Genomic DNA, 14,729 nt, shown 5'->3' with positions numbered 1-14,729 from the left:
ACCCTCCCTGCTAAAGCCTCGACCAATCACAGGTGGCTATCTACACAAATCATTGTCAATGCTACGTTCGTTGACATCATGTAAACCTCACTAACTACAATAACATAACTTTTAACTTAACAGTTGACCCCATGTCACCCAGTCCGTTACAATACTAAACCTTATAATTTCCTTAATACCATAATTTGACATGCTGCTTTGTTTCCGACTGTCACTCATGTCTCACTCTTGTCTGCTATTCGCCCACATCACACTCCTCTCTCTCTTTCTCTCCTCCTCTTCCTCCTGCTCTGTACCCGTAGACCGTCAATGCGCCGCCCCTCCCTGCTTGATGGTATGATCCTTGTCTGTCATCAACTGATTGGTCGCGTGGACGTCATTAACACAACATTCAGTCACAGTCAGTTCATGGAGTGCCCGTGGTGCGGAGAAGATCGTCCTATCATTCTACCTTGAATAAATTAAGAAAAAAAAAAAAAAACGGCTCTCGGACAGGAGCCGGCTCTTATCGTCCACTTAAAAGAGCCGGCTTTTTGATCCGGCTCGTTCGTGACGGACACATCACTACTGGTGATGGCAGCGGGTTAGTAGCCTCGAACATATCAGAGTTGAAGTGCGTTATTAATAGACACGCTAGAAATACACAGTCGCACTGCATTTACCAGGCAAAACTGAGTTTTAAAAATTAGTTATTTTGTAGTTTAGGCTGTAAATCATGCCTCAAAACCTACCTCTACAGGAAGGCCTTTTTATAGCAATTCCTTGTTTTAAATTTCATTATTGATGACTTTTTGTACACAAGTCTTATGTTCAACATTTTATTTTGGCCTATGTTTTTATGTTATTATTCTGTTTTTTTTTGTTGGATGTTTGCACTATTTTCACTTATGTAAAGCACTTTGTAACTATGTTTGGAAAGGTGCTAAATAACGTTTATTATTATTATTACTTCGTTACTATGAGAAAATACGAGATAAAAGTATCTTTATCTACTATTTCTGAGAAAAGGTTTCTCAAAAAAGTTTTTTTTTTTTTTACTTTCATGAAATTGATACAAATTATTTTAACATTATAGGCTACTTTTGGGACGGAAAAAAATGTACTTAAACCTTCCACCAGGTGGGTTCACTTTGAAATCTAGTTATGAAAGTTAATCATAACTTTAGAGAGAATTTAAACCTGCAGTAGGCAGAATTTTTTTTGGCATCATTGGGCAAAAAAAATGTCCACAATAACCTTTCAGCATATTGTAATTCAAGTGTTCTGAGAGAAAACTAGACTTCTGCACCTCCTCATGGCTCGGTTTTCAGGCTTTAGAAAATCTAGCCTGTGAAGGGAGACTGGCCAATCACAGGTTGTTTCAGAGAGAGAGCGTTCCTACTGGTTGTTCATTCAATGGAGGCAGCTGTCAATCACTGGCGAACTTCGATCAAAAGGTCAAACTAGGCAGCGCTGATCAAATATGAATCAATATTCTGTTACTGTAAGGCCTACTTCTCGCCTCAAGTGTTTTCAGAAACATCTTGTAGTGTACTGTTTAGCTGTAAAATGAGAAAGTTTGCTCCGGCTGGTGGGCGGTGCATGGTATTTCCCCAACTGATCTCAACACGGCTGCCTGGTCAAAAATTGGTTGTTTTCCTCCGATCTGTGAAATCTTGCAGATGCCATTAGGAGCACCGGAGGACACAGAGGCACACCATTTTTTTCAGACATACCTGCTCGTTCACTACTTGATATAGTGACCGTTTTATAAAACTAACTTTTTTAATCATATTTGCTCCAATTCTACCCACTGCAGTTTTAAGCAGGGTTAGAAACATCTTGCTTAAGCAAGCTAACTTTGTCAAACTGTACTGATTGGGTTTGTGTCACAAATGTCAGTTAGGCCCTATGTGTAAAAAAAAAATGAAATATAAACCCACAGAGAATTGTTACCCAGATTTGAAGTTCTACTGAGCTTTTTACCTTCATTAATAACCTTTTAGTTTACTTCTTTATTTTAAAGCTAAAAGCCTTATTTTTGCACGACAGCCTGCACATTACTGTGTGGTTCAGTCTCACTGATCTCAACCTGTTTTCAGCAGCAATAAGACATTTTCAGCAACCACTGTGCTACTGCAGCAACAAACAAAAGACAATTATAGCGTGTTATGTTTGAAGCTGTAAAGACTCATATATATTTTTTTTCACTCTGTAAAACAGTTCAATTTTGGGGGTTGTGTCTGCGAGAGATTATCCCTCCCCCCCAGTGGCCAAAATCAATTACTGCATATTGAGACTGGCTTTTCTCTTTTCTTTGCCTGTACAAATGCCAAAATCGTGCATGTTGTTGAGTTCTAGCTCTGTTTGTGAGTTGAGTTTATTGTAAATTTGTGTATCCGTGATGATGTAAAATGTACATTCCCCATTTCTACTAAAGTATTTGAGAAGAGTGAGGTAAGCCTGTTTAATTTCATTATTTTCACTCACTAGAAGTTTGAACAATGTGTCAAAAAAGCCTAAGCTTTTAATAAGCTCCCCATAAGCCTTTTTTTTCCTCTGGGGCTTCTTGACAGGAAACAGTTTGTAAACTTCAGCTGATCGGCATTGCTGGCATGTAGACATGACAGGTTCCTCTGACATGCAAGTTGTACCACCTTGTTTCATCAAGAAGCCTCCACCTACTGCCTCTTTTCTGTCCCCAACTTGTGTCTCCGCATACTGCCAGGCAACATTATCTGCAGGGTTTATTTAATTTCCATGAATGTCATTTAGAATTTCTCATAATTCACCACTGCGGGGTCATCTGTCAGAGGATTTAATCTGAGGGTGACGAACGGTCCCTGCAGTCGCCGCTCCGACCGCTCTGTAGCTCATTAATTTCCTGCCCAAATATCAGCTTCTGTCGTGGCCGACAGAGGGGTGGGATGGAGGAAGATCATATTTCATTATTACATTAATCAGACCCACATGCAGACACGATTGTAAATCAGGTGGGAAGTGTGACATTAATCCATGCAGAACCAGTTTGTGAATGTCCCGAAACCTGTCTTCTGGGGTGTCGCAGTATTGGAAAAAGTAAATTTATTCCAGTTCTATATATTTTTTTTCTCCTCTTGCTCAATTCAAAAATTAATGAAGTAGTGATGCTACTGCAGTATTGTGAAAGATTCTGCCCTACTTGCAAATGCTTGCAGCTTTTTGCAGGGCGTTATATTTGGTTCACACCGAGTTTTTATCAAACGCAGAATCTGCAGCAGAGCGGTATAGAGTGCCTCAGATAGTGATCAGCACCAGTGGTAAATAAAAAGATATGTAAACATGATCATCTCTAGTCATTGCTTATCATAAGGAAAGCAACCACAGACAGCCATTACATTAGCTTGAGCATGTTGAGCATGTGAACCACAGTGTGAATCCACATCTGCGTCAGCACTACTGTGGTGGTAGAGGAACTGGGTTTAGGTGACTTTGTTGCACAGCCACCTTATTTCGGCTGTGCAAGCATACAGTAATGCCCTTGTCTCGTATGTCTTTGTCTTAGATTTGATCAGAAATGTCATATCACCCAACACATTCTCATCCCAATTCGTCAGATACTGACGCTTTCGGTGTCACTTTTCGGTCGCAACACATGCTTAAAAGACCAATATGTAATATATTTACTGTAATAAATCATAAAATCACCATAATATATCATCAGAGATTAAGGAAATGTTGAATTGAAATTCTGGCTTCTCAGACAACAACGCTGCAGCTAGTATGTTCTCCTTTGAATATTTCATTCCGGCCCGGAACGTCTGCTTTTGTTTTGGCCGTTGTGATCCCGTCCGCTGCCCATTTCAACCCCCTGTTGCCACATATGAAACAAATTGGCATACCATCACAGCCTTCTGCAGCCATGGAAGGAAGCAAACGAACGCTAACTTTAGGTTCTACTTGACCTGAAAAGCCTTGGCACATCTCTCTGTGGTCCGTGTGCTGCTGGGTTATCAAGGCAGCAAGTATTTGAGACACACAGCCATTGATGTGATTCCTACGACTGCTGGCCAGAGGCTATCATGGTCGTATCTAGAAAGTAACCCTCAAATTGTGAAAAATGTGTGCTAACTGCCGGAGTTGAATAAGGACAGCTGTTACCCATTTGAAACGCTAGCTGTCAGTGCTACATATTACTCCTTTAATGTTGTGAATTAAACAAAAACGCTTAAGATTAAGCAAAAAAACCCCACTTTGTTAGGTTTAGGAAAAAACAACATGGTTGAGCTTAAAAAAACTAAAAAATTACAGTGCAAATTTGACTAGACGTTGTAAACACGGGACAGGAACGAACAGCTGATTGTAAAGTGAAGGTGAAACTTAACGCATGGGACATGAACAGCAGTCTCCTGGATGAAAGCCTTGTGTTTGACACCCTGGGAATGAGAACGGGCTGATCCACCACATGCTTTAGACTCATGTCCTACCTCCTCAACCTAATTTTGAACCTCATCCAGATGTAAAAAACACCAGCATAAAAGTTAAACACCATGTAATTGTAGTATGAAAAATATTAATTTTATTATTATTACTATATATATTGCACAGAAGTTATAGCTGTAAGCAGTGTCTATTGCAGTCCTCATTTTGTTATCACTCTGTCACACTGTGCGTGTGGTGTAATCATTGTGCTGTCAAGATGGTTACCCTTTCGTCAAAGTCGTGTGAAGGGAAAGTGCAGTTTGTATGAGATTAAAGAAGAAAAGGAAGTGGAAAATGACAGTAAGCACAATTAGAGAACATGTTGGATGACTTCGCAAAAATGGGGCATAAGCGCTTGGTTAGTACTGTATCAAAAACCGCAGGCGTGAAACTTCATGACCACCTCCAGACATGTTTTCTGTCATTCAACAGATTTTGATCACTTCGTATTCAATTTAAATTTTTTATAACAGGTGCCACAATCTGGTCTCATGAGAAGGTGTATAAATACCACGACATTACACGGACATTCCACGTGTCATGAGTACGCATTTTTGCCTTTTCGCTTGTCATTTGTACATCACACAAACGTCTGCAGTTAGGTTACTTAGAGGTTCAGGCAAGAAAACCACTTATTTAGGGTAAGGAAAAACGTCATGGTTGGGTTTAAAATAAATTAGTAAATTAAACGTCAATTAAAAAAATGTGACAATCGTCATGTGACGTTTCATGAACATAACTTACAAAACAAAAACACCAACAGTCTCGTACACAGGCCTCCTGGTTAAAAGTCGTGTGTTTGTTGGACCCATCCACTCCCCCACCTGCCCGCCATAATGTGGTCTTTCTCGCTTTTTATACTACGTCACTAACTGGCGTTGACATTGCAGTCAGTACAGGATACATGGCATACAAAATGACATGCGTAAATCAAGAAAGGCGTACTTATTGCACGCTAAACGTCTTGCGTATATAATCGCGGCATTTATACACCTTTTCGATGCCAACAAGATAAAATGCTATTTACAAGTAAAACACCCTTTCAGGCAGTACCTCATCATGCCTTGACAGTTACAGCTATTCATTTCCCATTGTATATTGTCCAGCGAGTTACTGTGCCACCCCGTTATATGACAGTCTGTTACTTTGGGCGACCTTTGACATCTCCAGTTGAGTTGACGTCGCCGTGGTAGACTCTGTGGCGCTTTTGTGGAGTGACTTTCGGCAGATTGCAGCTGTCAGCCTTCTCCTGAACACCTTACACAGGAACACGTAGATAAGCGGGTCCAGACACACATTAGTGGCCGACAGCCAGAGGGTGGTTTCCTTTGCGATGTAGAGGGCGTTCTGTGCCTGGCAGTGGCTCGCCATGCTGCGGGTTTGGGTCAGAGTGTAGGGAACGCGGGCGAAGTGGAAGGGGGCAAAGCAGATGAAGAACACCCCCACCACCACGAATACCTTTGCCTTGGTTCTGCGACTGGATTGAGATTTGCTCTTTGAGGCTTTGTATGACTCATAAACCTTCTTGCTGATGAACGTGTAGCAAACCACCATCAGGGCCAGCGTCCCCCAGAAAACCACCTGAAAGCAACAACACATTACGCAAGGCAGTGAGTTCTCACAGCTGTTCTCATGACTCATTTTCATCAGCTGTAGTTGAAGGTCAATTGTCGCAATAGTTATGTGGTAAAGTGCACTGTATTTCAATTAGCTGATATTGAAGGAATAGTTTGACATTTTGTGAAAAACGCTTATTCGCTTTCTTTCTAATAAGCCCCAAAATGTCAAACTATTCGTTTATTGAATAGCTACCTGACAGAAGTAGTTGAATCCTTCATGCCAAAGCAGGCCGGCGCTGCTCTTCATAGAGGTACACTTCAGTCTGCCTCCAGAGACCCGTGGTGGCTGGTCACTTAGAATCACGTTTGGCAATGCCAAAGATAACATGACCGCCCAGACAGCTGCGCTCAGCATCTGACCGACGCGAACCCGCTGCAGGGCGCACTTCCCAAAGGGCCTGACTATCTTCAGGTAGCGGTCCAGGCTGATGAGGCCCAGCAAGAGGATGCTGATGTACATGGTGATGTAGAACAGGACCGCGGAGTATCGGCAGTGGAAGGCGCGTAGTCGCCAGGAGCCCACGCCTGCATCGCTTAAGACTCTCAGAGGGATGGTCAGGGTCATCAGCAAGTCAGCCACCACCTGTTAAAGGAAATGTTTGGGTAGAAGCAGACAGGAGTTACCTCATGGAAGCAAAGCGATGTGCTACTGTGCACGGGGCCTGCAGCAAAACGTGTTTTAGCCACCTAAAATAAAGGTCCACCTAAAAAAATCAATATTAGTTTAAATGTACGATATATTAAGAATAGTTTTGCCGGTTTACCTTGCCGTAAGACAGCTACGTATACAGTCTATGTCTCCAACGGGGAACTGAAGCCGTTTTCTATGCTCTCACCAAAGCAACCATTGAAAAAACAGTGATTTCACCTCACAGAACACAGGAGTTACTGGTCTACTGCTGCCACGATCGCTTAGTTTGTTTGTGTTATTGTTTGACTGATTCGCCAAAGTCCCACAAAAGCACAAATAAACCAACCGATTGAGGCGGCGGTGGACCAGCAACCTCCGTTTTCTGCGAAGTAAAATCTTTTTTTTTTAAATGGAGTCTGGTGGCTTTGAAGAGAGCATGTTTTTGTTGTTGTTCTGCACTTACAACAAAACATATAAAGCAAGTCTTACCACATTTTTTAGAAAGACCAGAAATGTTGAGGTGCTGGGGATGCTGAAGAAGATCCATGCAGCCAGGGAATTCAGTATGAGGGCGACTATAAAGAGGATGCTGTATAGGAAGGGAAACACCACAGCTGTCACACTGGTATCCCGGACACACTTGATAGAAGTGTTGGACAGGCTGTTGTTCATCTTCTGATCTTCGGTGGATCTTCGGAGGAAGATGAGATGATAAAATGAGAGTAAGATTGACACATAGGAAAAAACACAGTTAAGCCATATAGAGACAAATAAATGATGCAAAGAGGGAACAGTGTATTATGTTGTTTCCACATATGCAATTTCCCTCAAGAAATTACTCAAAAAGAACTGACTTACTCTATTATGGGTTCCTTTTTTAACGCTTTCTTTCATAACTGCTTATAGGACTGGAAGGAAGTGTGAAGATTTAGGTTTGTTTTCTTCAACAAGTAAAGACCACTTTCTGCCACTTTCAGGAGCATACAAATAATCTATTTTTTTTAACATACAAACAATAAATACTGTACATTGTAACCGCTACATTTTAGCACTGTTAGATATGGGGTTACTCAGTAGAATGGACTGTTTTGACAGTCAATTCATAATGGTATGATTGCTTATTTAGTTCTTACAATGCAGAGATACACTTAGCTCATTTGTAACCGAAGACTATATTTAGTATGATAGTAGTAGGAATAAAAATGCCACAACATTTGTTCTGATGGGTCAAAAGTCTTGAAATTTGGTACGGACATACTTTGGGAGAGTATCTAACAGTACAACTTTGAAACTTTTAGGTTACATGAAAAATCCCACTTTTATTTATACTCAAAATCAGGATTTTTGAAAAACGAGCAAAAACGCTAACATTGTGTTGAATAAATGTTTTCTATATGAAGTATAAGTATTTTTTACATTGCAGATGTGTGCATATCTGTGATATTCAACATGTTAAGAGTTCATAGATACCAAATACTTGATTGTGCTCCTTTTAGTTTTTGAGATATAGCCAGTTTCTCATATATCTGGTATTTGTGCACATACTGTTTTCCTAATATTTTCGAATATTTCCTAATATTTTTCTAAATTACATTGAAGTCTACTACAAAAACGGTAGTTCCATGAGCCCAATAGATGTGGTGTAATAACAAATTGAAAATGTCTTCACATTTATGCTTAAGCAAGCCCCGAGTACACTTCCACCAAAGGAAATTCAACAACTAACTCTTGCATTTGTTCATTCTGAACTCTCCTCCTGTCTGACAGTATATCTGCCTGCTGTGCTGTCTTTACATTGAAATCCTTAGAATAACACTGAGGCAGGAGCAGGTGCTATGGCAACCAAGATATACAATACTCTCAAACCTTTGTTTGTTTTACTGTGCATGCTAATGTTAATTAGGTCTGTTACAACAAATGCTGTCTTTGTGCCCAGCTTAGACTGGTAACCTATCTAGAAGATGTACTTGTAAAGTCAATAAGTGAGTCTTACCTTCTTATTGTGTCCTTATCGTCTGTGGCTGCGGGGCATGTGAAAAATAATGATAAGCAATGAAAACTACAGTATTTAAAAACAGGAACAAGTGAAATCCCCTGTCCTCTTCTTACCCACAGGAAGGAGATGTAACAAAAGAAAACCACAAATTGAACACTTCTTAGTATTACTTTAGTTCATCACTTAAGAAATACGTCTGACCTAAAGACGTTTCAGTCAGTCAGTCTTTCTCTGTATTTCTCTCTCCCTGTCTTTTAAGTGTGTGTGTGTGTTTGATGCTCTTACAATGGGTGGTCTCTGGAGCTACTGTGTGGCTGTCTTGTCACAATCCCAACGCGTTTGCCAGTCTTCCTTCCTTTCTGAAAGACCCTTTCCTTCCTTGCTTCCTGTTCCAATTGTCTGCTGAGAGGCTTGTTCTGCTCCGTGCCAGTCCCCCTGCCTCCGCTAGCCTGCGTCAGTCTCAGTAGCTGTTGCACCAAAGCCATGGACTCATTTCTCGACCCAGATCTATAGAGACCTCCTGCACCCCCACTGCTCCTCCCCCCCCCATCCTGCAGCTTATGTACCACCTCTATCTGTCTATCTTTTCTCATCATGAGTCTTAGCAGCACTAAACCACAGAGACCCGTAAAAACAAGAGATGTGTTTACAGTATATTGCACTACTTACTTCTCATTGTGGTTTCATGGTTCCTTTTACCATAAATGCAAGCTACAGAAGAAGCAACTTATTAACAAAGTAGTTTGTGCAAAATGTTACTTTGTATAGTTTTTTTTACTACCGAGACCACATGTGCATAAATCTGTAAAAGTGTTTTTGAGATAGTATGTTGTCTTTTACTACACACTAGTGTAGTATAAGCAACTGAACATTCCCTTCCACTCATATCTGACACAGTTTTGCTTTCTTTAATTCCCCTTCGTGCTTTCTTGATAAAAATAGTGCATTCTGAGAACAACACAACACGATTTCCTGCATGATTTTGCTTGTATGTGTGCCAGGAATTATGTCCAATGGGGAAAACAAATTAGCTGAGAAATGGGTCCCCTAGTCCCCTACAGGTCCCCAAGTGAACTTTCACTTTATGTGACCATAACTTGTTGTTTAATCAGAATCTGTTTCTAGACCCATGGAGACTGCAGGTTGAAAGATAATCACGATTATCAGGTAATCACAACCTCATTTCAATTGGATCTGTACTGAAAGATAAACCCCACATTACATTTACCAGCAGCCAGGTTTTCTGTTGCAGAATCACAACCTTAGCAAATCCTTTAGGGACTGTTCAGTGGTCAAAAAAACAAGTTTGATCAGCTTGATCAGCTGTCGTATACAAGTAGAGAAAATGTGTTGATTCTATAGTGTTTGAAACCATGCACCTGATTCGGCAGTTATCAGGCCATTAAATGGGTGTTATCAATATAAGTACCATAGATGTGGGTCAATAGGGGCCTACTACACCTACTGCGTTGTAAAAGTAGGTGAACTGAACTTGAAAGCAACATGTTCTAACACGTAAAACTGCATGAAAAGTTGCGTTTTGTTGCGTAAAGGCTTTTTTTTTATTTTAGGCAACAAAACCGCTTTCTTAAGTTCAAGGAACAATATTGTATTTTGGCTTAAAATGACTATGTTTCAAAAGTGAAAGACAAACTTGTGAAAGCTTGTGAAGACAAAAACTGCTACATGTTGTTGGTTTCACACAGGATGTAAACCCTAGTCTTTGCTTTCACTCCTGTCATAATTACTATGCGCGCTGGAGGTCGCTGTCGTCTTCTTTTAGTCCTTCTTTTGGTGATCGATCACGTGAATCTGTGATAAAACCTACTATTGGGAGAAGCAGGGCCCTACTGAGCCACATCTATCAGCCTCGAACTGATAACGCCGCATTTAATGACCTGACAACAGTCTAGATAGATAGATAGATAGATAGATTGACTTCATTGATCCCCGAAGGGAAATTGATCTAATCGGCTGTTGAAACATATACAACACTGAGCAGAATAACACCTCCATTTAGTGTTTATTTCTGGATTGATTACAACAATTATGTAGATTTAGGGCACACTTTATTTGTTTTACAGCTCAATATACATCAATAAAACAGACTTTATTCTTTGCAGTAACCTTCCATGTAAGGCACTGATTAGCATGCTGCAAATCGATGGCCGGCCTACAGATACGTCTGCAGAACCTTATTAAAGACATGACCTATTTTTACTGTCACCACAAACATTTTACAACTTCAGCGTGGGATGCAAATTTAAACTTAACTTGCTTTGCATGGCAGCTTAATTTCTGCCTCCTAGAACTCTATTTGTCTTCTGATTTTGACTAGTACTACTATAAAACTGTGTTTTGTTGACATAAATATACAGCATAATAACAGCAACCTCTAGACTCATACTGTTTATCTCATCCTCCCTTATTGTATTTCCTGTCAATGGTCTTCAAGCTACTTAGAGCGACACTTTGACAAGACACGAAAACAGCACAGCACAACTTCAACATGGGTTTAAAAAGTAAATGCAGTAAATAGCAAAATGTTAAAGGTGACCTTTTATGCTTATTTTCAGGTTCATACTTGTATTTTAGGTTTCTATTAGAACATGTTTACATGCTTTAATGTTCAAAATATGCTTTACTTTTCTCATACTGGTTGTGCTAGAGCACCTCTTTTCACCCTCTGTCTGAAACGCTCTGTTTGAGCTCCTGCCCCGCCCCTCCCAAAAAGCCCAGTCTGCTCTGATTGGTCAGCTGATTGGTTCACTGTTATGGTTATTGGTCGACTGAACTAAACTCTTTGAACTCCACTCCAGCTCCTCTCCAACTAGCTTTGTTTGACGGTGTGCCAAACTAGCTGTTATGCAAATATGCTACTTGGTGACATCACCATGTTACAGGAGCAGTGTTTTCTGTGGGGGAAAGTAACTCCCTTTGGCGTGGACTTTGGGCTTTGTAACTTTGCAGACATTTTACACGCATAAAATACTATATAACACACTAAAGGAAAGGGGAAAAGCACAAATGCATAATAGGTCCCCTTTAATATATACCTTAAACAATAATCTGACTTTTAGTCTACAAAATCTTCAGTAACATCTGAGCTCAGACCATGATATAGCATCTTTATGTCAGACTCCACTCTGTGTTGAAGTGCCTCCTGCTTTCCCTGCTAAGGCTACTTGAAACGAGATGGACAATTTTTTCATCATAGACATAAGCTTGTCCTTGAACTCGCGACACAGAAAGACATAGAGAAGTGGGTCCATGCAGATGTTTGTACTGGCAAGCCAGAGGGTGAATTCCTTGACAAACCGGATGCTTTTATCTGGGTTGCCGGTAACGGAGGATTTGACTTGTTGAAAAGTGTACGGAATCCTGTAAATGTGGTACGGTCCGAATGACACAAAGAACACAATGAGGACTAGAAACACACGCAGTTTGATCTTCTGCTTTCCCTGGTTGTTGCTGCTGCCAGAGTTTCTAAAAGACTGGATAACCTTGTTTGCGATGCAAATGTAGCAAACCGCAATGACCACACTGACGAGCCAGAAGAAAACATTGAGGTAAATCACTATCTTTTTATGGACTTCAATTCCAGCCTGTCCTTTCAGCTTCATACAAGAGCTGATCTCTGTTAAATTGGCCACCGACTTGTTACTTAAAATGATATTAGGTAAAGCTGAGCCTCCAAGCAGTATCACCCACACTGAGCCTGATGCCAGTTTGCTGAAGGTCAGATTCTGACCAAAGAACTTGCTTTGGGGCATCATGATCTTGAAGAAACGGTCCAGACTGATAAAGGCCAATAAAGTGATACACGTGTACTGTGTGCTGTAGAAAATGGAACTGAGATAACATGAGAGTATGAAGACTGTTTTTGGCGTACCCGGCAAGTCTCTTGCGGCTTTGATTGGGATGATTAAGGTCATAATGATGTCAGCGGCGACTAGATTTTTCAGATACACCACAAAAGTGGAGGTGGACTTGAGGTGCAGAGAAACCCAGGCTGCCACGCTGTTCAGCAACAAAGCTACGGGGAACATCAACAAATAGAGAACTGGGACCAAATTTCGGTGGTAATTGAAGTCGTCACACTTTGAGTTGTTGTGAGATGTTTGATTCACTGGCACCGCTGCACCTGAGGAGAATAAGAAGTTTAAAATACATTTAAGAAGCCACAATTCATGTTATTAAGAAACATCATCTTCATGCATTTCAACAAAGTGTCCCTCTGAATATGTGCAAAATCATTTGGACAGATTTTAATTGTGCCCCATAAAAAATTATTCAACAGCAAAACATTTTTCTTTTTTGTCATTTACTCCACTCACTCTGCTGGTTTCTGTCAAAGGGAGGATTCATGAATTCATCCATTATCCGTCGCTTGTTCGAGGCTCAGGTCAAGGCTGCAGGCTGAGCAAAGCAAGAGGAGCAGTATGTACATAGTAGTGTTAATACATTTGATTTTAGGCAATCTTTATATTACAGTATTTTCCATTATACATGTGTGTGTGTATATATATATATATATATATATATATATACAGTATATTGGGGCTATTAAAGTTAACGCAAATTAATTTAAACACCACTAATTTCTTTAACGCATTAACGCAGGATTTAAAGCTAAGGTGAAGACATGGCCATTTTCAAAGGGGTCCCTTGACCTCTGACCTCAACATATGTGAATGAAAATGGGTTCTATGGGTACCCACGAGTCTCCCCTTTACAGATATGTCCACTTTATGATAATCACATACAGTTTGGGGCAAGTCATAGTCAAGTCAGCACACTGACACACTGACAGCTGTTGTTGCCTGTTGGGTTTGAGTTTGACATGTTATGATTTGAGCATATTTCTATGCTAAATGCAGTACCTGTGAGGGTTTCTGGACAACATTTGTCATTGTTTTGTGTTGCTAATTGATTTCCAATAATACATATATACATACATTTGCATAAAGCAAGCATATTTGCCCACTCCCATGTTGATGAGAGTATTAAATACTTGACAGTAAGGTACAATTTGAACAGATACAAAATGTGTGATTAATTTGCGATTAATCGTGATTAACTATGGACAATCATGCAATTAATTGTGATTAAATATTTGAATTGATTGACAGCCCTAATATACTCCCATGTCTCCATGTCACAAAAAAAAGTAATTGAATAAATAAATGTAAATGCACATGAATACAAATTCTGAATTTAGTAAGGAGGCTTGTAGGATTCCTCAACCTGGCAGGACTGCTCTTTTTTTCTTTTAGATTTTAAAAGTTATAGGTAAAGATATGTAAAAGATGTTAAAATAATTATCTTTGACATCACATATTAACCATTAATTAATCATTGTTAAATACATACTATTATGAACGGATTATTTAAATAAGATACAAGTTGACGATAACTTACAGTTGATGACTTGACTCGCTCTTCTCAAAGCTGCAACGTGGACCTGCAGTGTGACAATGCACTGACATGGCAGGTGTTTCAGAAACACTCTTGATTTTCCTAGCAAACAAATTATTGTTTCAGTTGAGTTGACGCTTCTGTGATAAAACTGGCAATTTATCAGGTCGTATGCAAAAATAGGAAAACGTACTTGTCTTTGGACAAAAGCGACAACAGACGTCATACACCCATCCTGCAGTGTAAACACCAGTCAGAGCAGAGATTGGATGATGATGATGATGATGATGGGGTGAAGGTTTGGATTCAGGAGGCCCCCAAGCTTCCTTTGGCCTCCACATGAACCTCAGACATCACCCATCTCTGTCTCACCTTTAAGATGTAAGCATTTACATAATCCTCAACCTGAACTCTCCTGCGTGTTTAATGCTATAGTCATCATCATCCTCTGACTCATTACACACAGTAAATGTCCCTGGTACTGACATGCACTCGGCTCTGAGCATCATTTAGAAGGCTAAATACACATCATTTGTTTCCCCGCTCGCCAACATCGTGTTGTTTTATTGCTGGCAGAGGAAAATAAACTTTGAGAAATATGATAATGATTCTTTGATTAAAAAAG

At 40.1% G+C, this 14,729-nt stretch overlaps 2 protein-coding genes across 3 annotated transcripts; both read right to left on the bottom strand.

The window, feature by feature from the left end:
* Positions 1-5,133: 5,133 nt before the first annotated feature.
* On the bottom strand, positions 5,134-9,194 carry LOC119491967 (P2Y purinoceptor 13-like). Of its 2 annotated transcripts, none has more exons than XM_037776253.1 (5): positions 8,972-9,194; positions 8,684-8,794; positions 7,180-7,381; positions 6,253-6,642; positions 5,134-6,021 (listed from the first exon to the last, which is right to left on the bottom strand). In XM_037776253.1, exons 1-5 carry the CDS (start codon positions 9,169-9,171, stop codon positions 5,551-5,553), a joined length of 1,374 nt encoding a protein of 457 aa, XP_037632181.1. In that variant the 5' UTR covers positions 9,172-9,194; the 3' UTR covers positions 5,134-5,550. The 2 variants fall into 2 exon arrangements, with proteins under 2 accessions (XP_037632181.1, XP_037632182.1); XM_037776254.1 differs by having other exon boundaries at positions 8,684-8,711; positions 8,972-9,113.
* A 2,423-nt stretch (positions 9,195-11,617) lies between these two features.
* LOC119491969 (P2Y purinoceptor 13-like) lies at positions 11,618-14,514 on the bottom strand. Its single transcript, XM_037776256.1, has 3 exons — positions 14,108-14,514; positions 13,024-13,105; positions 11,618-12,830 (listed from the first exon to the last, which is right to left on the bottom strand). The coding sequence occupies exons 2-3, from the start codon at positions 13,064-13,066 to the stop codon at positions 11,821-11,823; spliced, it is 1,053 nt and encodes a 350-aa protein (XP_037632184.1). The 5' UTR covers positions 13,067-13,105; positions 14,108-14,514; the 3' UTR covers positions 11,618-11,820.
* Between the last annotated feature and the right edge of the window lie 215 nt (positions 14,515-14,729).

Source organism: Sebastes umbrosus, chromosome 7, assembly GCF_015220745.1.
Source record: "Sebastes umbrosus isolate fSebUmb1 chromosome 7, fSebUmb1.pri, whole genome shotgun sequence".
NCBI classification, from domain to species: Eukaryota; Metazoa; Chordata; class Actinopteri; order Perciformes; family Sebastidae; genus Sebastes; species Sebastes umbrosus.
This window is presented reverse-complemented; position numbering and strand designations above follow the sequence as displayed.